This window comes from Panicum hallii, chromosome 1, assembly GCF_002211085.1.
Source record: "Panicum hallii strain FIL2 chromosome 1, PHallii_v3.1, whole genome shotgun sequence".
Taxonomy (NCBI): Eukaryota; Viridiplantae; Streptophyta; class Magnoliopsida; order Poales; family Poaceae; genus Panicum; species Panicum hallii.
Window position 1 is genome coordinate 8,704,488 of NC_038042.1, and position 25,928 is coordinate 8,730,415.

A 25,928-nucleotide genomic window follows, 5' to 3' on the forward strand; every position below is an offset into this window, starting at 1 on the left:
CCTGTGTGGATCAACATCGTGTGCTCCTTGGTACTAGAAAACCCGTTTTGGAAATGTTTTTTTAAAATGAATCTTTGCATGCAACCGAGTTTTCCGCAAATGAACCATAACCTTATCCTTGAATTGTCCTGTGCATTGATTTCTGTTATACCCCCTCCGTGGGTGTGATTGGACTTGCTGAGTATGTTTGTACTCACCCCATTCTTACTTTTACAGTGGAAGATCCAGACTACATCCCCGAAGACGTCGAGTAGGGTTCCGTCCTGCACCCAGTCTTGCCTGTGGTCAGGGCCACCACTGAAGTTCCGCATGGCGCAAGACTCTGATGACCCCCTTTTCGTAGCTAGTGTAGTAGTGTGGGTTCTAGTTGTAATACTCGCGATAGTGGCACTTCACTGCCCATTACCGCGTAGAGTTGTACGGTGATGTACCATCTGATGTAATAAAAGTGTTATCAGCCTCCTGGGACTGATAAAGCAACACTTTTAAGTCTTCCCTGATGGGGGGACGCTTCAGAACGGGCTCCCAAGTCTCTTGTGGCAAAGTGTTATGCGAGTGTGTGAGTGTCCGAGAGTTTGGTCCCCCTACGGGGGTCCTAACCTTCCCTTTATAAGCCAAGGGGCAGGGGTCACATACATGAGAGAGATAAGAAGTGGACAGAGGAGGGTCGTTGGGATCCCGTTGCTCTCCTTCCCTTTACGTGAGCTCCATTGACCCTGTAGATGACGACGGGGTGTCCCTGCACCGCTCCCTGTCAAGACGTGCGACATGCGCCTCAATAGGACGGCAGCGCGGGCCTCCAGCGTGTCTGGTGGGCGACGTGCGCTCCGATCAAGATGGGCGGCGTGAGCCCCCGGCGCGTTTTGCGGCTTAACCCCCGGCGCGGCGGGCGACGGGGCTCGCCGTTATGGCCTGTCACCTCTGGAGGTCACGTCGAGGTGTGCCCTCGCCTGTTCTCATGTTAGAGGCTTGACCTCCGACGTGAGCCTTTACTCCCACGGGACCCTGAGGGTCCATGTTTCTGAGACGAGCGCGGCCGCATCCGTACACTCGGGGTCGGACGAGGCAGAAACCTTTCCTACAGTGGTCGGATGAGGCTGAGCCCGCGCCCTCGAGGTCGGGCGAGGCGGCTCAACGCCCCGCGTCTGGGCCTGATGCTAGTCCGTCGACGTTCCTTCAGCCAATGGGCCGTCCGCGGCCGCGTGGCTACCTAGTCAGGTCAAGCTGCACAATTTGGAAGGGCTAATCCGCGATTAGCTCCCTAAAGACCGTACTTTGGAGATCCATGATGCACTTTCTTAACCATACAAACTATATGACCCGCCATTTAGCACAAAATTTGCTATTTCCTCTTATCATTAGTTGATTAGGACATCGACATGGTCCAAGCAGACTACCCTTTAATTAACTAACAATTTCTACAAAAATATACTACTATATAAAATGAAAGAGGTTATATATTACATAATTATTTTTTATATCAATCTAGTAATACTAACGTTGCGTGGCCAATCTATAAAAGTTATAAACTTTTTATATATCATGTGGCTAAATGTAACTATGTTTGAGCGAGTACAATGCTAAATGAATTTATATTATTTTCTTGAACCTAATCTCTAGTATTATTTTCGATGCGTAGGTAAAATATGACGCCGCAGGAAACATAACCCATCTCTTGACGCCACCGAGTTTCCAACTGTGCTAATCAAGGGTCCATGTGCCGCTGCTTTGCTGCGCCTCCTCGGATTAATCAGCCTGACAGCCTACTAATCAAATCCCGTCGGCCTCCTAAGCAAAACAGCGAGGCCACCACACCACACTCACCCAGCTAGAAACCAGAGGGAAGCAGGAAGCGGCCGCTGCAGCTGAGGGAGAGGGGAAGAGTGGGATCCCCGAATGGCGATGGGCGAGGCGAAGCCGTCGGTGCTAATCCCGATGCCCAGCCGCGACCGGGACCGCGACCGGGACCTGCTCGTGCCGCCCGCCGCCGTCGCCACACACGCGTCCCCGTCCACCCGCGCCGGCGCCGGCTCCGACGACGACGACGACGAGTCCAAGCCCTCGTCCGCCTCCGCCGCTGCCGCCGCCGCGCAGTCCGGCCGCGAGGTCGCCGCCCTTCCCCCTCCCCCTATTTCCCCCTTCCGGCTTGGCTCGCCTCGCATCGGCGGCGGCTTCTCCTGCCAGATTTGATCTGCCCGAGAAGTGGCAGTGCGCGAATTGCAATGGGATTTGAAATGTGGCTGTTTTTCTTGTGCTCCGTGTCAGGCGTTCCACAAGGTTGTGCACAGCTGGGCGTCCAAGAAGTTCATGACCGGATGGTATGCTTGCTTCCTGGATTCTGAATCTCTCCTCCTCGATTCCCTAGTTTTGTTTTTGTTGCGCAATCCAAATATTTGAGGGACTTTATCTGTGCTACTTTGAACTCGATGGGTGTTTTGCTGCTCTAGCTGCATAGTGTGGAAAGCTGGCATTTTTAAGATTTTGTAGTTCGTTTGTGAGGGACAATACCGTTCAATCATGAAAATTGCAGCAGGTTTCGTGGTTCTGCTGTTGGATTTATCCTTGGGACTGGATACAGATGCTTACTGAAGCTTTTTTTTTTTGTGTGTGAATTGTAATGCCAATGTGTTTTCCTGCTGCCAGTTAAAAAATGTTGCGATGAACTATAAACTGAGTGCAGACTGCACCTGAACCTGTTATTGCAAGGGAGTTGATCATTTGCCACTGAAAGATTGATGCTTGAGGATCTACCTATTGATGTCTCACTGACACCTGAGTCCTAGGCCAGATGGCATTGAAATTATGGAGCGGTAAACCATCAAGTGTGCCTCAATCTTAACCACAAGCTTAGAGCCTAGTAAAACTTATGAATGGATGAGTTGTGGTTTCCCAATTATTTTACATGTGGACACTGGTTTAAAATGATCTTCGAATCTAATATACAGCACCATGTATGCAAAAATCACCTGTAATTGTTTACATTTTCTTTTGCGCCCGTATAATTTGTACTGTGCTAGTTGAACTGCTAGATATGTTTTCTGATAATTTTGCTGAATAATATTGTCAGAAATATCCTTCTGCTGGGTAAAAATTGATTGATTTAATAGTTATATATTCCTTGAGTGCTTTTGAAGTGTTTGGTTTTGGGAAAATGACAGAAGTGAGAGTTAATACCACCAGAATGGGTAGCTCCATTTCCGTATTCACATGATTATGTTGATGCTGGCCATATATGACGTGCATAAATTGAATAGGATACAGAATCTAACGATTATTAGTGAAGCACAGAATGAACTATAACTTAGTGTATGTGGATGGAGTAAAATATGAGTGAAACAATTTTTCTTAAAGATGAGTCAAGAATCTTTTCACTGTATCTTTTTTTCTGTTTTCTAAAAAAATATCCTGTGCAATATACGCGGTTCGTTGACTTGCAGCATTTCTTTTTCAGTTTCATCATTATGTCTCTTGTTATTAATAATGTGACCAAAGAGCATAAAATTTATACGGATATGGTTGGCTTGGCTAAAGAAATGAAAATTTGAGCTTTCTTTTGACTACATTCAGTTCTTGGAAAATGTACTAATTTTATTGTAAATGATGAAAAGTGGTACTGGGAAATTGATTCTGCACTAAGCATAGGTGTACATGGATTAGAATCATACAGAGTTAATCTTTTTTGGAAGGTTTCTCTTCATCTAGTCGGGTTCAACCATGGTACCATAAACTCCTTGGTTTCTCTACTTCTGTTAGTAAAGGGGCACCATAGAATGAAATTCGAGATTGAATAATATTTGGATCATATTCTCTTCACTATAGTTTGCCATATTAATAAGCTACTGTAGTGCCGCGTACTTAAGTAGAGAAACGTAATATTAGTATTTGGTTACATTCTTTTGAGATTGTCCCTTTATTACTCGGTACTGATGGGTTTCCCCAATTTTGTTGCAGTGTAATCCTCTTCCCAATCGCAGTTACATTCTATGTGACATGGTGGTTCTTTCGCTTTGTGGATGGATTTTTCTCTCCAATATATGCTCATCTGGGAATCAATATATTTGGTATGTATGGGAGACCAACTGATTGTTTCTGCGGTTTACTTTCTAGATGACCCCTCAGAGATCATCAGACTTGTATATATCATGAGATGCATATCCATTTTTCTAAAAAAATTAATAATGTTTGCCTATGTAGCTTACTAGTACCAAAAATATTGCCTCAGTGGAGATTTGTAGATTTGTTAAGACTTACTAATTACATTTGTCTATTTTATGTACAACGAGCATTATAGACAGTATAGAATTGTACTTTGTATTGTAGTAATGATGTGCACTTGTTACCATCGACATGTTGGGCAATCTTGAGACCTAGTCATCCAACCATATTTCGGTATGTGGTAAAATGTAACATAAACCGGAGTCTATAAACACAGCATGTTCTTTTAGCTGTTTGTTTTACAATGTTAGTACATGAAACAGTTAATTCACATGTTATCCCATGAGCCTACCTTGTCCTGTTGTAAAGATTCATGCACTGCTGTGCCAAGTGCATTTGAGACATTAGGATGCTGTTATTTTTAATCTAGTGATGGGTTCAAGCTTTTTCTTCAATATGCTTCCCAAACTCCATCCTCCTGGTTTACTAGCAGTACCCCCTTTCTAGTGTCTTGTTGATCAAATTTGTTCAAGTACATTTTAGCAAATTCATGGGCCTAGGTGCAATGTATACTAAGAAAAATTATTCTCTTTTAGTTCGTTCACTAATTAGCTTTATATGGAAATTCTCTGGATGTTTCTATGAATTTGCACTACATTATGAAATTTGATGTCTTTTTCATCTTCTTGCAGGACTTGGTTTTGTAACTTCAATAGCTTTCATTTTTGTGGTTGGTGTGTTCATGTCATCTTGGCTTGGGGCGTCTATTCTTGGTCTTGGAGAGTGGTTCATAAAACGAATGCCATTTGTTCGCCATATCTACAATGCGTCTAAGCAAATCAGTGCTGCCATTTCACCTGGTTAAGTTCATTGCCATTTTATGATTCTAAAACCATAATTCAAATGGTGCTCACTCATACAATTTTAATTGCAGATCAAAACAAGCATGCATTCAAAGAAGTGGTCATCATTAGGCACCCAAGAATTGGCGAATATGCATTTGGATTTATCACTTCAGAAGTTCTGCTTCAGGTTTGTTTGGTTTCACTGTTAGATTCGGTTGATAGGCCTTTATGTCATATTATCATGATTATTTTTCATGTATTTTATTTGTGCAACCGTATTCAGGGTTTTCTCATTTTTCTGGTAATGTTATTAGCATATTGTTTAAAAATGATGCTACTAAAAAATATGATGCAGCCAATTTCATCATATACTAATTCCTGTTGTCCTGCAGAAGTTTTTTTGTTATAGATTTTCCCTGTTAAACAAGATAAGAAAACCATGAATTCTTCTAAACCACTTAAAGTGGTACAAGTCATCAATCGGTGTTGTGGACTGGGAAATTCCAATTCATTTAATTGTTTGCTTGTGCAAAGTATTACATGCTTGAAGCAGGTGAGTTATTGGAACAACTAAAAGCTTTGGCCTTTCTAAAAATTGGATCTTGATGTTTTAATTTTACTGGGTCTGCTAGCCCTGATGTGTGGTACCCGCAGATTTTTTTTCCTATGAACGTCACTAAGTTACAGGAGCTTGGACAAGTGTCATGTGTTGTGCTGGTACCATCTATTCATCTAAAGTGCAATCAGGAGCTTTCTGAATCAGGAAATTGACAGTGTCCTTAACAATGTCTGAGTTAAACATGTAGATTCACTTGATGCTTTTGATTCCTGAAAACGTGCATCTGTATTAGTTTTATATAGATTTGATGTTGTCCATGGATATTGCTGTTGTTATGCATATAGCGGTGTTTCATTTCACAGGCTATATAAAAATTTATGTTGTTAATTGGACATGTCTCGACTGTAAGCTCATGTAAAAAAATATTGCTGATGTATTACTTTGTTTTTACTCAGGGTTATTCTAGTGAAGAACATATGTGCTGTGTTTATGTTCCGACCAACCATCTCTATATTGGTGACATATTTCTGGTCAGCTCAAACGACGTGATTAGACCAAACATATCTGTCCGTGAAGGCATTGGTACCCATCCTCTGTTTTCTTTTTTCCCTGTCATATTTATGTATGCTTTGAATTGTTTTGATATAAACAAAACATCTTTTTGCAGAAATTGTTGTCTCAGGGGGCATGTCAATGCCTCAAGTTCTATCAATCCTGGAAAGTGAGCCGAACCAGTTGAGCAGGATCAGATCCAACCGAAGCTGAGATTACTTTACATTTGTAATTCATGTTCCAGTCCTTGCTTGTTTCTGTAAGTACAAGAGTAGGTTGTGATAGAATGTACAGTTTTCCTGGGTGCAATGCAAAATCTGTCTAGACCACACAAGCAGTTACTCACCTTACTGCACCCACTTTATGATAGTCTCAGCTTCTCAGAAATCTAACTTAGCAGCTCCATTTGAAGTAGAGTTGACCTGTGTTGAGTGGTCAGGTTTGGCCGTGGAAGAATTTGGCTTACTGCTTGGGCAGGAGGATTTGGATTCATCTTTTTGTCGCCTGGTTCAAACATTATCTGAGTCTCAAAAACTTCTATGCGAGATCTACTCTAAACGCTCTCAGTTGTCGTCTTTTATTTTTGGTTTGTTTCTTATACTAGTTCGTGATAGGCTATTCGTACGTTATACTACCTCTAATTATTTTAGTTCGTGACGTCTGGAAGTCCTCCAGCAGTATTCATTCCTCTTGTCAAAGAAAGCATTCTGCCCGTTCCTTCAATCGTAGTGACTGCTGATCCAACGGTTAACGGGTGACACGTGGCACGATGGGTTTGCCAGGCTTGGACGTAGGATTCGTGTTTAGAAAGAGAAGAATTAGACTTTGGATTTATAATCTCAAGATCTATGGCCTTCATTGGCCAAGCTTGTGATTTGCCAGCAGATGAACAATTCAACACGACACCCAGCTTTATACAAACCATGAGTGCTAATTTAAACGCTGAATATATATATATATATATAAAGAATGAGAGATACAAGCCATGGATGCTGAATAGGTATCCACATACAAGTAATGCACATTTTATACAGTAGAAGCAACTCCAAGCATTTTGACCATGTTCAATTAGTAGTTCATACTCCCACAAATCGACCGCAGGAAATCCCACATGGACCCTCTCACTTGAACTGTATCTTGCTTGCGAATGTTTGGCCAAACTTCCATCCTTTTGGCACCACGTTCGTGAATTCAAGAGTCTGTCCATCGGTGTCGGTGACCCTAAACGAGAGACTTTGCCCCGTAAGGTATGCAAGGGAGTGCCATTGGGCACCCCAGTTGCGCGCCATTGGCATCCAGTTATCCGAACCGGAGCTCTTGACATCCATGGATTTGATGGAGCCAGCTGCTGCGACATTGGCTATGAGCACAAGGTTGAAGTAGTCGTGCCCGTTGCTCGTGAACCGCACCCCACCTCGCCTCACGCAAGGAACCCTGCAACCAACAATTCAACCTTCAATTCAGATGATGATCTTGGGGGAAAATTGTTGATCAAGTGAAGATCAAGAGACTAGCCCACCTTCTGTACATGACGGGGATGATACCGCCGCTGTAGACGCCGATCTTCTCCCAGGCCGGCTGGGCCATGTCGAAGTGCGCCCGCGGCGGGTTGCACCAGCCGCCGTTGTCGCCGGGCAGCGCGTAGTTGGGCGGGCAGAAGTTGGTGGCCGTGACGGTGACCGTCACGCCGGGCTTGCAGAACGCCGGGTCCGCCCTCTTGCGGTCGCAGGCGATCTTGTAGCACTGGCCGCACGACGCGCCGTCGTTGAAGAGGGCAGTGCTCAGCGCCGCCGTCCGCGTGCCGTAGCCCTGCGAGTACAGGTTGCCGTACCCGCACGCGCCGCCTGCCGTAACACATGAGCATCAGAAAACCGTTATGACAATCCGGTTTAATTCTGCCATATACACTGCTATCCCATGGTTTTTGAGCGGGTAGATCAGAGGAGCTTACCCATGGTGCCGGAGGCGTCGGCGCCGCCGTAGAACGTGGCGTGCGCCTTCAGCCATCCCGCCGGCGCCGGAGATGACGACGACGACGTGCTGGCGGGGCCGGCGTCATCAGCGGCGGCCAAAACCCAGGCAGCAGCTGTGGCGAGCAACACGAGTGTGAGAACTCGAGCTGGAGCCATACCGATCGCGCTCGCAGTTTCGTGTGCCTCTGAAAGCTGCACGAGAAGAAGCTACTGTTTGTAGCTCAGACTCAGAAGGTGGATCGGAGCTGCCTGCAACTGCAAGAGGTGTTCCTCAATTTGCTGGATGGATTTCGTTGTGATGATTGGTTGTGTATATATACACACAGCCGCAGGCCTTTAGCCTTTGTTATCACGACTGAAGGGTTGCTAGGGATATGCTAAACAAATTAAGGGTTGTGAACGAAGAGCTAACGTGCACATGAGCATGGCTACGCAGCGGCGGCGTCGCATGGCTTAAGGTGCAATCCAGAAGAGAGAATAAACGCAGACGCCGTAGACGCGTTATTACCATTTTGTATATATATAAAATTATAAATTATAGCATAATGCTCGTGTGTTGCTACGGTAATATAAATTTTACCTGGACCCGTATGAGATTACCAACTTTGTGCTCTTTCATTCCATGTGCTGATGACCGCGTGAGATATTGATTGTCCAGTTTCCGATTGAGATTCTGATTGATTTTTCTAGATTTCGATTAGAATTCTGATTGATAGAGAAGTAAAATCATTGCTTACTTTAAAATAGTATATATATATATACACACATTACTATTAGTCAATCTTTGCTTTGCCTAATCTCTGACGCGGAGAGGATCGTTGCTTGACTTGCGAAGGCGAAATGAACGGCTCCCCTTGTCTAAGCAACGAGATGTCGTTCGTTTCTTCAGAGGTACTGTACGTACGAGAGCTGAGTGGTCCTGCACTGCACCTGGACCGGAACATCAGCGCCCGTCAGCGTGTAAGTGACATAATGATCAGCATCATCTGTAGGCTATGTGACTTAAGAGACTTGTCATGCCAGGCCATGCCATACATATACGAATGCCAGCTTCAAGTAATAAGATAATATAATTCTCCTACGTGTTAAGAGAAGAAAATAGCATGCATGGTGCCATGGTGCATGGTTGTTAAAATCGTCGGGACCCTAGTCTTACCATCGTATGATATGGTCCTACGATTCTATATACCTATACCAATGTGGCAAAAATCTTATCAAGAATCTAACTTAGATCTTATCAAGAATCTATGCATCTAGTAGGGTGATGGTAGAATATCATATGCTTCTGGTCTTAAGAATCATGTAAGATCACAGTAGAATTATGGTAATCATATTAATATTATTATCACCGAGGGGTTATTCTAACTAAGCAACTTGGCTAGACAGAATTGGCATGGAAACAAGAATTGTTTCTACTGTAGTAACAATGAGGCTATACAATATCTCTTCTTATTTGAATGCCAAATCGCTAGGTCTTACAGAAACCTAATAATGTTATTTATATGTTTGGGTCTTGGCTACAAGGTGTAAGGTGGAAGAACAATAATTTAATTCTAACGGGAGTAAGCGTTGTTTGTTGGTCCATATGGCTAACACTACTAGAAAACGGTTTATCGGTACCAGTACGTTAGTGCCGGTCAAGAACGAGCCGGCACTAACGTGCCTCAACAGTGTAAGGCGGGCACGTTAGTGCCGGCTAGAATTACCAGCCGGCACTAACGTGCCATCCCCCCAACTGGCAGACAGCTGCCACAACGGTCAAAACGCACGTTAGTGCCGGTCCGCATTTCTAGCCGGCACTAACCTGGTCAATTACAAGTTAGTGCCGGCTGTCTGCTCTAGCCGGCACTAAACGTACACATTTAGTGCCGGCTAAAGCCACTAGCCGGCACTAACTTGCCCCGTATATACCGGCCACTCCAAACCCCCAGCCCTCCATTTCATTTGGCACTCCTTCTTCCCGAGCATTCAACCGAGCTCTTCTCACTCCCATGGCGTGTTACAGGGGAGGTGCTGCCCATTTTTCTCCAAATTTGTGAGGATTTCACCCATCCAAGTGCACCAAAGGTTAGTATCTTCTTCCACTCTTCTTTCACGGTGTTTATTCTTTGTTTCATGCTTTCTAGATAAAGAAAATAGTGATTTTAAGGTTGAGGAAAAATGAGCATCATTTTCCGATTTGTTCATTAATTTGAGCAAAATAGAATCGATTTGTTACTTTTTAGAGAAGGTTTTCTAGATAGTTTGACTATGACACATTTAGAGTAATTTATTTGAATTATTTCACGGGGGCATGTGTATATGTTACTATGCAAAATTTTAGAGATTTTAAGGATGAGGGACAATGAGCTAATTATTGATAAATTTCCTGCTATAGTGATAAATTTGGCTTATTTAGGTAATGAGCTAATTATTGAAATAATGGATCTGATTACACCGAAAATACGATTTTGTTAAAGAAACACTATATACCTAACTAGTGAAACAGAACAAAGCCACTCAAGAAAACTCAAAATAAAAGGACAGAACATACTTTGGGATTTGGATCATCAGCATCACATAAAGCACCAGCTAGAGTAGTATAGTTATCAGCTTCTATATGCCCCAATTGTCACCATACACTGTCAGTAGCTTCTTCAATTTTCGCACAACAGTTTCCTTTGGAAAACCCATACTGGTCATGGATCTGACCGCATCATTAAATCTTTCCTCCAAAGCGTTTGGAGCTGCCATCCTACTAGCAATGAAGTAAGCATCAAACATGATATAAATACATATTAAAAAGGGAATGATTCACGGCATGAAAAATATTAAGGTTTGCAATGCAAGATAGGCTGCAATTGTTAACAAGCTGGCAAGATATAAGCTATAAGCAAGTTATATTATCTTGAACTAAGCATGCTTCATTTGGTACAGTGAACCATAATTTGTGGCATTAGATCTTTATAAGAGAGGCTAGAACAAGACTTAAAGATGGAAGAGACAATTCATTCTTGCTGAATTTGATACTGGCAAAATACCCGTTCTTATATAACTCGTGGACTGGAGTGGACTAATAGGAAACAAATGTTGTCTATGGAAGCTAATTGGTATATCCCATATAAATCATTATCTCAGGGAACTAATTAAGATTATAAGAATGGAACAAAACAATTGACTGACCAGATGAATCTTTCCAAAACCTGGCTGTGGGGAAGTTTTAGATATGTACAAATCATGGTACCACATGCATGATATTGTACAGTAACATTCTTGTGTAGATGTTGCCTCCAAATGCCATATGCAGTAAAATCAAAATTATTATTTCAAAACGTTTATACTATCTATGGTGATTTCTCAATTTTAATCACACTGCAGTTCTTGTTCCTACTAAACACTAATGTTATGAAAAAAAAACAAAACCATGTATACCATCTCTTATCAAGTATGAAGAAATACCTTTTCCTTTAATTCATGAAAACATGACAAATAGACTTGTTGTTGTGGGGTTCATGGCCACAATACGAAACAAATCAGGGCACCCACTAGTTATTACATGCACAAGCCCAACAAACTGAAATCAATCCCGACAAAGCAAATGCACCACAGCAAGATGTAGAAAAAGGGGGTCGTGATCTATTGGACAACCCGCACACAATAAATGCACAAGCCATATAATAATCTCTAGAAAAATTTCTGCAAATTATAAATATCCTGATGTATGTATAATTAGAAGCTTTGCAAATAAATCTTGAGTAAAACTACAGAGGCAATTCACTGTATAAATTTTTTAAGAATCATCAAAATTCTTCCCAAAACCATATTTAGAGGTTTCGAAAATGACATCCAAAAACATATAGAATAGGTGATCTTACATAAGCTTGCAAAATTTTAAAATTGAGTTCAACCTCATGGGATATGAAGTTGACAGATAGCAATATGTATCTATTTCATCACTACTCATGTAGCCATCTGCTGATTTTCATATCTCAAAAATGAGATTGAGTTTGATCATAAAATTTTGCAAGCTCCTATTGTATATGTCTGATTTTTTTTAGAATTTCCAAACCTTGGATATGCCTCTGGAGAGTTTCTCACAGTTTCACTCTCAAAGCTACTCCCTCCGTTCCGTTTTAAATTATCAGTCGTTTAGACTTTTCTAAATTCATAGTACAGATGAGCATGATTTTTTTTAATTTGTACAGATGGACCGGCAATGGATGCACGGAAGCCGGAGCACCTCGGCGTGGATTCAGGGTTTAGATTCTTTTCTCAAGGCAGCAATGGCCAATAGGTCGCCAAAGGGTTTAATGTGTTGCCCATGCAGTGTTTGCGAAAATAAAAAGGAATTCCGGAAAAGAGAAACTCTATGGAATCACCTGGCCTTGAATGGTTTCATGAGTAACTATAGCCTTTGGACTAAGCACGGCGAAATTGGAGTTATGATGGAAGATAATGAAGAAGATGACGATGGTGATAACAATCTTCCAGATTGGGCATGGGTTCATGAAGCAGGTGGCTTTCAAGATGAACCAATGGACGAGGGTGAAGCAAATGTTGCACAAGAGGAGCCACCTGACGAGCTAGGTCAGGCGTTGCTTGATGCACAGAAAGACAGTGACACTGTGAAGGAGGCATTAAAGTTTGAGAAGATGTTGGAGGATCACAAAAGGCCGTTGTTCCCTAATTGCAAACCGGAGCAGAAGAAGTTGGGTACCACGCTAGAGATGCTGAAATGGAAGGCAACTAATGGTGTCACCGATAAGGGATTTGGTGAGCTATTAAAGATTGTAAAGAACATGCTTCCTGAGGGTAATGAACTGCCGTCAACAACATACGAAGCTAAAAAGATGCTTTGCCCTCTTGGATTGGACGTGCAGAAGATTCACACATGTCTTAACGACTGCATCCTGTATCGCGGCGAATACGAGAACTTGGAAGCTTGTCCTGTTTGTAGCGCATTGCGGTATAAGATCAGGCGAGATGATCCAGGTGATGTTGATGGGGAGCCGGTAAAGAAGAGAGTTCCCGCAAAGTTGGTGTGGTACTTCCCTATAATACCACGTCTGAAGCGCTTTTTCAAAAACAAGGACAACGCTAAGTTAATTGGTTATGCGTATGTATATGCACAGCTTTCATTGGATATTGCTTTGTATTCGGATTGAGGAGCACAAGGTCTTGGTGTACGACTCGTTAAGGCAAGATAAATCAAAGTACCAAGATCTCATCGAGGTGGTAAATACTGCATGGCGTCGCTACCTCCGCAAACACATAGGCTTGCCCATAGGTGAAATCGAGCCTCTTTCTTGGGTGACTGATTTTTCGGTATGAATATACTCTCGCTACTAATGTCATTCGCAATAAACATCAGAAAAATTCTATATCTTAACCCACATTTGTCCATAGTGTTGGAGACAGGGACAAGGAAACAACTTATGTGGATACTACGTATGCGAGTGGATCAACACTTTTGCAAGTGAAAAAGGGCAAATGACAGTGGAGGCATTCAATGTACGTGAGCACAATCACATCTGCTCATCATTTTAATTCATTATCTTTTTTCTCATGTTTTTTTCGAAAAATGTGACAGCATTGGCGGATGAAAGAAGAACTTATTGAAATGGCTCGGATCAGGGCAATTCAACAAGCTATATGCGGATTCCTGCTCGATGAAGTCATAAATCCTAAGGGCGAATTTTATGGCGATGTCCGTACAAGCGTCGCCGAAAAAGATCCGACGACGGGGAATTTGATAAATTACTATAGTTGATGTTCTTAATAATTTGTAATATCTCAAATACTTTTAAACTCCTAAGTGTTCCATACATGATGAATATATATATAATATTAGTGTAATATACTGTCCTAATATTACTGTGCAATGCAAAAAGTACGATTATGTAGTCGCATACGGTAGAAATACGCATAGCCATACGTATAAAATCGAAAAACAAAAGGTAAATAAGAAAAAAGATTTAGTGCCGGCCAGTAATACCAGCCGGCACTAACCTTGCTGTCAGGAGCCGGGCCGGGTCGGGCACGTTAGTGCCGGCTGGTGTTACGGACCGGCACTAACACGCGCCATTTAGTACCGGTCAATATAGCCGGCACTAACGACTGTCACGTTAGTGCCGGCCATTTAGTGCCGGTCACAGGGACCGGCACTAAATCTTCCTGTGACCGGCACTGATGTGACTTTCTCCGGCAGTGTAAGTAGAAACGATTTTACTTTTCTAAAGTAAACACAATTTTACTTGCAAATCCTTTTCAGTGCTACTTACTGGATCAGATTCTAGACCTTACTACAAAATTAGGAGGAGCATGACTCTATACTAGGGGCTTATCGGGTTTTGGAGACTACAACAACCAATATCTTTATGAAGAATGGGTGGCGGTTTAGTAATAGGCTTTGCTTATAAACTTGTTACATTTAATTCCAGTTTTTTAGCGACAAGTGGTCACTTTTGTAATTACTGTGATGTCTGTTTTACCCCCTGAAATAGTAGCAGAGTTAAACCCCCCAATTCAAATACCAGGAATCTGTCGTACCTCATGTATTTCATACCGGGCAAGATACCCCCGAGACCAGTTTAAAGTGGTTTTAGACCCGTCTGAAGCAGTTTTTATCTGGTCGCCGTCCACGTCACCACAACCATCAACATCAACTCTCACCACGTCATCCTTCCCCACAAATGCCCCACGCCTGCCATCCGTGCACGCCTCCGTCCCCTGTTCAGCTCCGCCCACGGACGCTCCGTTCGCCTCCGTCGAGGCCTCCACGCTCACACTCATCCACACCCTTTTCCGTCTCTAAGCTCACCGCCTCCTTCCGCACCTGCCCTATTTTACCAGCAAGCTCTTACCTACTTATACATTAAGATAGAAGACTTATAGGCAGGGTGTCGTCGAGATAAGAAACTCGAAGATGTAAGTAACATAAGGTTTAGACAGATTTAGACTGCGATGTGTATAATACCCTACATCTTGTACAGTTGTTTGTATTGCCTTAGATGATTATTATTTGGAGAGGGTCCCTGCGTACCCTTATATAGTCTTATATAGTTTGGGAGATAGGGTTACATGAAATCCTTACCCGATACTAGGTTAGGAGTCCTATCCGAATACTATTTAGGTAGTTTCCTTCTATTCCGACTAGTCCTACTCGCATACAAATAGTTACAACACATATAATGTATGGAACATGACCCATTCCTTATTTCAAAATATTCTATGCTATGTGCACAGTCTTGTAGCCCCAGGTCTAACAAGCTGCCGAGCTCTTCGTAGCCGAGTACTGTAGGCTTCCGAGTAGTTCTAAATCTTCTTTTATATAGGGTGCGATGAAAATCGCACTCGATATGGAGTGGCTCTGGAGCCTTAGGTTGAATCGAAGAATTAGCCTGAGGGTCAAATTAGTATTGAATCTTCTTTCCCTTTTGACTTTCAAGAAATTTAAAAAATAAGCCATCGATAATACGTATCCCGCAGCTCCCGAGCCTTGAATCCAAATCCTAAATTTTTTTTAAAAAAATATCCAAATGAACATGGCATACATTGCAGTGTATGTTATGTATTTGTGATGATGATAAAAGTAGAAAAAATTGGAACGAAATTTGAAAACCCTTTTTTCGGAATAAAATCGCTGAAAAAATAGTTAATCAAATAACTTCCCCAAAATTATCCTAAATTACCTCTCGAAACAAATCATATCCCTAATTTAATGGCTAGATAAGATCTCTAGGTAAAAAATTTGAAAAACCCCTTATTGCGGAGTAAAATTCCTGAAATAATGGTTAAACAATTATCTTCCTGAGATAAATCCTCAAAAGCCTCTTAAATCGGGTTTTTCTTCAAGTATTCCGAGTAGTTTTGTGGTGTCCAGGTGAGCCGTAGGAGCCACGTCGAGTAGTTATTGACACCCAGCCCCCGAGCCTGGGAGCTAGCGGAACCGTTAGAGATGCGCCGAGTAGTAATCTGCCAGTCCCCGAGCCTAGGAGCCAGCGAAATTGTTAGAGATGCGCGGTTTGTCTCTGAAGAACGATCTTTATGCTAATGCCTGTTGAATTGTTCAAAGTACTTTCAGTACCGAAAATAGTAGAACTTAGTCATAACATGAGATGCCTGGGATAATTACTCCAAGTGCAATGTCTTTGAATGTAATCAATAACTTGGCGTTCGGTAGATAGCTCCTTGATAGGGCTCTTCAAGCGAATCAGGATTTACCCGTTCCACACGGTACTCTGGTTTGCTTGGAGTTGTAGGCTCCATGACCTCTTCAACTTTTTTATAGTTACCCTGGTCTTGGTTCTGGTGAACCATATAGATATAGGCTAGTACTCGAAGTAGTTGAAAGTATGGGCTTGGAGACCCCTTTAGGAGTTTGACTCTCGAAATTACTATCTGTGGTAAGACTAGTACTTGGAGGTATTACTAGAGTTCTTCAGACCAATCGGGTACTCGCAACTACTCACGATTCTCTAGTAATTATTGGCTTGGTGACCCCTTCAGTATTACAAGCGTCTCGCCTATACTATCTGAAGTGAGACTAGTATTCGGAGCTTTTACTGGAATTTTGTAATGATCTCGTGGGCTGTTGAAGCCTCCGAGTAGTAGTAATATTTGAGTGAACCTTCCTGGTGTAGAAGTCACATAATTCATCATGGATTTTTGATTGTAATCGGGTAGTTTCTTGCTCTCGATGTCGTCAAGGGTGAGTTCCTGCCAGGCAGCCTCGGACATCACGGCCTCTCGATCTGCTCCATGGGGACCGCGAGCGATGGTCATGTGACCTGGCTATCTGGCAGGTGGGTTCCCTCCAGCCAGCCCCAATTAACGTGGACCTAGCTGTCTGGAGTCGAGCTAGGGTAATCGGGGTCGGCAACAGCGCTTTAGCGTTGCAGCATGAACTGAGATTGAGATGAGTAGTCGATGTCGCCGCTACAACGCGTCGTCGCTGCGGCATGAGCTGGAGTCGAGCCGAGGAGTCGAGACCGTCGCTATAGCACGTCCATGTCATGGTGCGAGTTGAAGTCGAGCCGAATAGTCGAGGTCGGTGGCAGCGCGTCGACGTTGCGGCATGAGCCGAAGTCAAGCCGTGCAGTTGAGGTCGGCGGCAGCATGTCGACGTTGTGATGCGAGCTGAAGTCGAGCCGAGTTTGTCGAAGTGGTCATAGCTTGACCCTTACCCATAGCTTCCATCATCGTTTGTGCTTGTTCGAGGCTTGCATCACCTTATGTACGAGATGCATGTATGCATGCGCACGTACATGCATGTACATAGGTCTTTATTTGTCCTTTCATCACCTTTTTTAATTTGGTCCTTCGGCCGGTCCTTGAAGCAAGTGTCGAGCTCTCCATGCAGATCAATCACGCGCGCAGGCCCTTCATCAACATGCCCCCATCTGCCTTGATCGGAGCATGTAGTAGCCGGCTGCAGGTAGTAGCCGTCAGCAGGTATAAGCTAGCCAATCATAGCAAATCAAATCCGTAGCCACCGCTCGATCGGAGGGGATCCATGTCGTGCGGATCGGAAAGAGAGAGAGAAAAAAAATTGTAATTCGCCGCATAAAAAACTAGATTGATCTAGTAATAATATTTGAGACAACTCATTCGGTTAATGATTACTACCATCAAGTTTGTCGGTGGATCTTCGATGAATTCTCCTACCTGGCGTGCAATTGTCGGTGTTTAACCGGCAAGCCTATCTAGGTATGCCCTAAGGTAGTAGACTTATAGGTATGGTGTCGCCGAGATCAGGAACTCAAAGGTGCAAGCAACACAAGGTTTAGACAGGTTCGGACCGCGATGTGCGTAATACCCTACATCCTGTATGGTGGTTTATATTGCTTTAGATGATGATTATTTGGAGGGGGTCCCTGCCAGCCCTTATATAGCCCTGGGGGACAGGTTACATGGAATTCTAGACCGATACTAGCTTAGGAGTCCTACCCAAGTACTATTCGGGTAGTTTCCTTCTGTTTCGACTTGTACTACTCGTATAAGGTATAGGACATGCCCTATTATTTATTCCAGAATATTCTATGCTATGTGCACAGTCCCGAAGCCCCGGGTCTGACATACCCATCTCACCACCCTCGGTCCTCATGTTCGCTGGCGCCGGCGCCCTCGCGTCCTACCTTGCAGAGGACCACCTCACCACGGACCCCAACGACACCATGCTCACCATCAACATTAAGCAGTGTGAGCTCGACTCCTAGGCCGCTGACGGCATCCTCCTCAACACCTTCGACGACCTCGAGTGGTGGGATCTCGACACCATCCGCGGACTCCTCCCCAACACCTTTGCCGTGGGCTCGCTCAGCGCGGAGGTGGCGCCGCCTTCGTACCTGCCCTCCCTCATTTTGAGGCTGTGGTGGGCGATGATTGGACGTGGAGGTGGCTGTGAGGGAACTGATGGGCGCTGAGGAGAGGTATGAAGTGGCTAAGAAGAGGGCCGCGAAGTTGTAGGATCGAGATGGCGGACTAGAGGGGGGGTGAATAGTCCTTTCTAAAACTAATTGCGCCGGCTAACCGAAACTTATGCGGAATTGAAACTATTCGCTTAGCCAAGACTTCACCCCTCTAACTATGACTCTAAGGCACTTCCAAAAAGATCTTACACAAAGTAAATGGAGTGCCAAGCTAGTAAGAGCTCTCCTAACAATTCTAATGCCAAGCCACACAAGTTTAAGCACTAGTACTTTACAAATAAGGGGAGCTCCTACACAATTCTAATGGGCAATAGCACAAAGCCAAACCTAAGCTCACTAGATGCTCAAGGACAAGGATACACATTACAAACTCAAGAGCTCAACTTGCTTAGCTACACAATCTAAGCAAGAGCAACTAATTAAACTACACAAGCTAACTAGTTACACTATGATCTCTACTTCTAGCTACACAAGCAAGAAGATGATTAGCAAGCTACACAAACTAACTAAACACTAGAGAGCAACTACACAAGCACAAGATATATATGAATGTAAATACAAGGCTTGTGATTTGGAGAATGCAAACCACCGAGAAGAGTAGACAAGATTGACACGGTGATTTTTATCCCGAGGTTCACTTGGTTGCCACCAAGCTAATCCCCGTTGAGACAAGCTCCAAGGTTGCCGCCGATCCTCTTACTAGTGGTGACTCTCAAGTCACACTCTCCCACGTGGAGTGCTCACACCGAGCTCTAGCACATGATCCGGACGAACCACTTGTTGCTCTTCACGTCTCGCTCAACTAGAGTTGCTCTTCGCGGCTCCCGCGGGGTGAGCACAATACCCCTCACAATCTCTTCTCCGGAGCACCACACAATCTTCTTGCGGGCTTCAACGGAGCCTCTTCCCACCAAGCCGTCTAGGAGGTGGCAACCTCTAAGAGTAACAAGCACACCGGCTTGCAACACGATCACCTAGTGCCACTCGATGCAATCTCTCAAAGCAATCGCACTAGAATCGCTCTCTCACTCAATTGGATGATCACTATCAAGTTAGAGTGAGTAGAGGGCTCTCAAGCACTCTCACACATGGACATCAAATCCCCAAGGTGCTCAGCACACTCAAATGGCCGGCCACACCCTCTATTTATAGAGGGAGGCCCCAAACTAGCCGTTACACTCAAATCCCGTGAAAACAGAGATTTCGCGGACTGTCCGCCTCACAGAAACCGGACCGTCCGCCATTCAAAACCAACGGCTAGAACTGCAATTATTATGTGTCAGAGTCGACCGTTAGAGCCCCGGGCAGACTGTCCGCGCCCCTGGGGCGGACTGTCCGCGGTTCAAAACTTCGAACCAACCGATTTGCAAACGTCTCTGACTAAATCTGGAAGTGACCGGCGGACTGTCCGCTCCCCATGGGCGGACTGTTCGCAGATCAAAAAATGAGCACACACAGAAACCGTAGTGTTTCTGTCCCAGAATTTTCAGTAGGAGGCGGACCGTCCGCCCCCAAGGACCGGACGGTCCGCAGTTCATTTTGGACACCCAAGATAGAACTATCAAGAATCTGCGCCCGTTTCAGCTTTTAATGGCGGACCGTCCGCCCCCATGGACCGGATGGTCCGCAGTTCATTTTGGACCACCAACAGAGCCAAAAATGGCTCTGTTAGAGCTCATCCGGGATAACGGCGGACCGTCCGCAGGTCTATTTCCAGCAGAAATGTACCTCGGTAAAACGGCCATAACTCTTAGCTCCGATGTCCAAATTAGGTGATCTTGGACTCTATGGAAAGCTAATTCAGAGGGCTACACAACCGAACTGAATACTTGGTCCAAAACACAATGGATCAAAGCAGTATTCCACTCCAAGAGACAACCTAATTTCTAGAGAAAACCGAAAAACCTTTCTTGCTTCCCAAAGTTGATCAACATCAACTCCAACTCTTTCTCCTTTGCAAAAGTGCCAACACCACCACGTGAACAACACCACATGCATGTGTGTTAGCATTTCACAATCATTTTCAAAGGATTTTCACTTGATCTCACCACGCCACTCGATCCTAGCAACATCGCAATGTTAGATCGCTCAAGTGGCACTAGATGATCGATATGCAAACAAGTTTGCCCCTCTTGATAGTACGGCCATCTATCCTAAATCCGGTCATGCACTTCTCTACACAACCTTTGACCGGTGAAATGAAATGCCCTACAAGCCATACCTTTGCCTTGCGCATTTCATTTCATTTTCCCAAATGTTGATGCCACACAAGCACCAAATTCCATCAAGCCTTTTGATCATCTTCATAAGTCAACACTTGGCTTGATCTTCCTTGAATGATATGATCCACTCCATATCATCACATGACCTCTTTGGTCCATCGATCTTGACCTTGCTCGCTCTTCACCGTTGCCTCGGTCCATCGGCGCCAAATCTTGGTCAAGCTTCATCGCCTCGCGGTCCCTCGCTTCAAAGCCTTAACTTGCCCTTCTCCATTGCAACCAGTCCATCAAGCCAAGCCTTGTCTTGATCTTCTCCATTTTGGTCACATAACTCTATGTTATGTCTCATATGCAATGAGCTCCTCGCTCACACTATATGAGCATAGCATCAACCCTTAGCCATTTCTCCTCCATGGCACATGTTGCTCATACTAGTGTCTTTGTGTGGACTAATCTCCTGTGTATCTCAACATAAACACTTATTAGTCCACCTAAGTTGTCCATCAATTACCAAAACCAAACAAGGGCCTTTCAGAAGTGGAAGGACAAGGCCAGCACATCGGTCGCGCAAGGCAGGTCATCATCGCGCGCCAACAGGCGGGGAACAACGCAGGGATGTAGAGGAGGAGGTGGGACGGCTATGGGTGAGCAGAATCAAATGGAGGTGGTGGGGAGCATCTGGATTATGGCCGGCGGTGAGGGGCTCAATTCGGCCATGGTAGAGAAGGGAGAGAGGGGGAAGAAAAGAGGTAGCTGATGATATGTGGGGGCCACATGTAAGTGAGAGAAGAGAAAGGTTGGCAGGTAGGTCCCGAATGCCACAGCAGCAAAAACTACTTCATAAACCGCTTTGAATTATTGGGGGGGGGTGTAATTTGTCCGGTTCCAGAGGTAGAGTTCATAGTTGTCTTTGTTTTTTAGTTATGGGGGGTTATTCAAAGTCGGTCATAAGTTCAGAGGAGTAAAACGGGCTTTACTCTTGTAATAAAGGCTGGATATATTGCACTGCGATGTAGAAGCCGGGATATTCAACTATTCCTTTATCTAAAAAGCATATCTTAACACTACTCTAAAATATCTCATCCATGTCCATCAAATCGCGAACCTCAGATGGTAAGTTTCCTTTTGGTGGAACCTGCCCACCGGGTTCGAATCCTCAACAAGGCACGAATGCTCGTATTTTTCTAGATTTATTTCAGAATTAAACTAGCACTATTCTTTTATTCTTTCAGTGGTAGGCGCTGTGCGTGTCGATAGCGAGGTGCCTATGGTGACTTTGTCAATATCGAGAATATGCCGGCTCAGTATCTCAGAGGTGGTCATAGGGGTAGGGTTGCGTGTGTGTATTCATAGAGGTGAGTGTACGTGTGTATTTATTTATGTCTGCGTCTGTACTGTGTTTCTAAAAAATCCGTTATCAGTCTAACACACATATATGGTTATATGGTTAACCAACGTTGGGGGTGGGGGGGGGGGCACAGTGGTGATTCGACCAATAACCATCACGAGCACCAAGTATCTCACATGTAACACCCTAAAACATAATTAAGTTCTAAATCATGTAGCATCACTAAGGAATTAAGCATGCTTGTTTAGGGTAGGGTTTTAAATATAAGGCTAAGTTATGCTCATAGCTTATGGCGGTCGAACCTCAACTTGCAATGACCTCTTTGATTCACACTATAGCATGCGATGGGTTGACTCAAGTCAACCATATATAGCCACTTAAGCTTTGACCTAGATAGCAATTGGACCGTGCCTGCAATTCCGACCCGAATTTCGTGCGTGCAAAATATTTCCACTATGTGGCACTCCACCAGGCTCACTCATTAGCTTAAGCTTTATCACCCAAAATGCTACTCCCTCTCACTCCCTACATCGCTTCACTCTCTTCCTCTCCTCTCTTTTTCCTCCTCAAAGGTTAAAAGAGAAGGAGAGAGGCTAGAACCCTATCTACAACCCCAAATCCACCAATCTTGCCTGAGGAGCTCTTCCACCTCTACCCCATACTCTTCTCCACCATTGCTTGAAGCTAGAAGAGTCCTAAGTTTCTTCCCTAAGCTCATCCTCTTGGAGCCTCTACTTTCCTACAAAGTGCATGCCTTTACTTTCCTACATTAGCTACTAGGACAGATTGACATATTGGCTATAGGTTCCAAATCTCTTTGTTGTAATCGAGCAGCCACACTAGATAAATCTTAGAGCACATCAAGATAGACATGTTAAGATTTATCTTGAGCAAGTTGGAGCTTAGGCCTTAGGTTTTTACGTGTCATAGTTCTCCAACGGATGCACCAATTTCCTAGAACATTTATTATAAATTTTTACAGCGAAGAATCAGGATATCAAAAGACTTATGTAGGCAGCCATACATGTACCGACCCCGCTGCTCATGGGCGGACCCAAGGCCCGGCGACCCTGGCGCCGGCCCTAGCTTCCAGGCAACAGTCACAAGATGCTAGCCGTTAAATCTGTCATTCATTTGTTCTGCTAGAGTGGAGAAGAAACATCTACCTTGTATCCGCCTAGGAACCATTCACAACCTGAGTCCGCCACGCTGCACTGCTCCATTCTCAACCGACTCAACTCATCTTGCTTTTCCATAAGAGAACCCATCATGCATGAATGAGATGTTTTGCCTCTAACCCATGGATGGGATAATTAGTGGATCAAAGTTTGTTCTTGCTCTAACAAAACAGGTTAAGAGCCATCTTCCCGGACCATAGGAGAGTCCATACTTGAAAATAATGGGAGAAGGAGAAAGAAAGTGGGACCAAGAGAGGGAGAGAAAGAGTGTTGACCCAGCGGGAAGCTTTCCTCTCTTGCCCCTAGGGGGTGTTTCTATTTCTATTAATAGGGAGGGCCATTAATGACATCTTTGCTTTACGGAGATGTTGCCCTAGCCACTTGATTCGTGGATATTATTTGCTCACATACGCATAGTAGGACTTGTCATCCCTCTGCACTACTACCTCCATCCTAAATTATAATTCGTTTTCGTATTTTTAGATATATATATATATATTTTTTGCTATGCATCTAGATGTACACTATGTCTAGATACATAGCAAAAATTATGTATATAAAAAGTCAAAATAAATTGTAATTTGGAACCGAGAGAGTACAATTTATTCCCCACTCTATAATTGATAGCCCCGTAGTTGGGCATTTTATCCAACAAACAACTGCTGAACATGACATAGGATGTCTATATAATGCCACAAATCAATGCTAGCATGAAGTATGATTTTGTATATGAACTGAAGAACAAATTGTATGAATGAAGAGCATGTAGAGCAATATACGCATATATAGATAATTTAAACATCTTTATGTACAATAAAAGAATAAGAGTTTCAAGCCATATCAGCTAAGAATCGGTACACACACAAGCAACAAATATAATATACAACGCAAGCAACTCAATCATTGCTTTGACCATCCCACAAATCAACCGCAGGAAATCCCACATGGACCCTCTCACTTGAACTGTATCTTGCTTGCGAATGTTTGGCCAAACTTCCATCCTTTTGGCACCACGTTCGTGAATTCAAGAGTCTGTCCATCGGTGTCGGTGACCCTAAACGAGAGACTTTGCCCCGTAAGGTATGCAAGGGAGTGCCATTGGGCACCCCAGTTGCGCGCCATTGGCATCCAGTTATCCGAACCGGAGCTCTTGACATCCATGGATTTGATGGAGCCAGCTGCTGCGACATTGGCTATGAGCACAAGGTTGAAGTAGTCGTGCCCGTTGATCGTGAACCGCACCCCACCTCGCCTCACGCAAGGAACCCTGCAACCAACAATTCAACCTTCAATTCAGATGATGATCTTGGGGGAAAATTGTTGATCAAGTGAAGATCAAGAGACTAGCCCACCTTCTGTACATGACGGGGATGATACCGCCGCTGTAGACGCCGATCTTCTCCCAGGCCGGCTGGGCCATGTCGAAGTGCGCCCGCGGCGGGTTGCACCAGCCGCCGTTGTCGCCGGGCAGCGCGTAGTTGGGTGGGCAGAAGTTGGTGGCCGTGACGGTGACCGTAACGCCGGGCTTGCAGAACGCCGGGTCCGCCCTCTTGCGGTCGCAGGCGATCTTGTAGCACTGGCCGCACGACGCGCCGTCGTTGAAGAGGGCAGTGCTCAGCGCCGCCGTCCGCGTGCCGTAGCCCTGCGAGTACAGGTTGCCGTACCCGCACGCGCCGCCTGCCGTAACACATGAGCATCAGAAAACCGTTATGACAATCCGGTTTAATTCTGCCATATACACTGCTATCCCATGGTTTTTGAGCGGGTAGATCAGAGGAGCTTACCCATGGTGCCGGAGGCGTCGGCGCCGCCGTAGAACGTGGCGTGCGCCTTCAGCCACCCGACCGGCGCCGGAGACGATGAAGCGCTGGTGGCAGCGTCATCAGCAGCGGCCGCGGCCAAGAGCCAGGCGACCGCGAGCAACACGACTGCAAGAACTCGAGCCGGAGCCATGGCCTGTCGATCGATTGTTCAACAAAACTGGACGGAGGTAAGCTATATATATACAGCTCTCAAAGCGTTTTTATTTGCTGCACGCAGTGCAAGAGATGGAGCTTCTTTGGTTGGATTCTGTTGTGATGATCTGTGCGATGATTTGGTGAGTATATATAGACGGCCTTATCCTTAGGAGTACTATTAGCAACAGTCGTGAACAATTGCTAGCTAGAGGATCAGTTGTGACAAACAAATTAATTAAGGGCACCGGATGAAGCAAGCCGGCCGGACGACATTGCTACCCGTGCACATGGCATGCGTTACTTACGGCGCAATTCGGAGAGAGAAAAATGTAGGCGCAGACACGCATGGCGTACGTGGCGCGCTGTACGACATTTCGTCTTCTGTTTTTTTCTTCGCGTTCTCTTTTGGAGAGGAGAGGATCGCTATAGCTGCCTGAGATTGTTACAATGGTGAAGTGAACGGCGGCTTTGCTCTTGGTTGCAGTTTCACGGAACGTTACCTTTGTGGCTTTGTCTAAGAAAGGATTCGTCGTGTGTTTCTTCAGTGGCACGATAGTGATCCTGCACCTGGACCGCAGCGTCTGCAGCGCCCATCGGCGTGCGAGTGAATTAACCATCAGTCGTCACTATATCACAGCCCTCCAAATAACGGCAGCTCGGCAAGAAAATATATATAATCTTTAGAAAAAAGAAAAAGGAAAACTTTATCCTTATCCTTATGATTGTCCT

At 44.5% G+C, this 25,928-nt stretch overlaps 3 protein-coding genes across 4 annotated transcripts; 1 reads left to right on the plus strand and 2 right to left on the minus strand.

The window, feature by feature from the left end:
• The first annotated feature begins 1,778 nt into the window (after window positions 1–1,778).
• LOC112883321 (protein LIKE COV 1-like) lies at window positions 1,779–6,656 on the plus strand. Its single transcript, XM_025948605.1, has 7 exons — window positions 1,779–2,106; window positions 2,266–2,318; window positions 3,952–4,061; window positions 4,848–5,015; window positions 5,090–5,187; window positions 6,015–6,141; window positions 6,227–6,656. The coding sequence occupies exons 1-7, from the start codon at window positions 1,897–1,899 to the stop codon at window positions 6,322–6,324; spliced, it is 864 nt and encodes a 287-aa protein (XP_025804390.1). The 5' UTR covers window positions 1,779–1,896; the 3' UTR covers window positions 6,325–6,656.
• Window positions 6,657–6,753: 97 nt separating this feature from the next.
• LOC112883336 (expansin-A23-like) lies at window positions 6,754–25,236 on the minus strand. Of its 2 annotated transcripts, XM_025948630.1 has the most exons (4): window positions 25,026–25,236; window positions 24,594–24,918; window positions 24,176–24,508; window positions 6,754–7,212 (listed from the first exon to the last, which is right to left on the minus strand). In XM_025948630.1, exons 1-3 carry the CDS (start codon window positions 25,192–25,194, stop codon window positions 24,196–24,198), a joined length of 807 nt encoding a protein of 268 aa, XP_025804415.1. In that variant the 5' UTR covers window positions 25,195–25,236; the 3' UTR covers window positions 6,754–7,212; window positions 24,176–24,195. The 2 variants fall into 2 exon arrangements, with proteins under 2 accessions (XP_025804415.1, XP_025804406.1); XM_025948621.1 differs by lacking the exon at window positions 6,754–7,212 and having other exon boundaries at window positions 23,993–24,508; window positions 25,026–25,233.
• On the minus strand, window positions 7,203–8,349 carry LOC112883331 (expansin-A23-like). Its single transcript, XM_025948616.1, has 3 exons — window positions 8,063–8,349; window positions 7,631–7,955; window positions 7,203–7,545 (listed from the first exon to the last, which is right to left on the minus strand). Exons 1-3 carry the CDS (start codon window positions 8,238–8,240, stop codon window positions 7,233–7,235), a joined length of 816 nt encoding a protein of 271 aa, XP_025804401.1. The 5' UTR covers window positions 8,241–8,349; the 3' UTR covers window positions 7,203–7,232.
• Window positions 25,237–25,928: the final 692 nt, after the last annotated feature.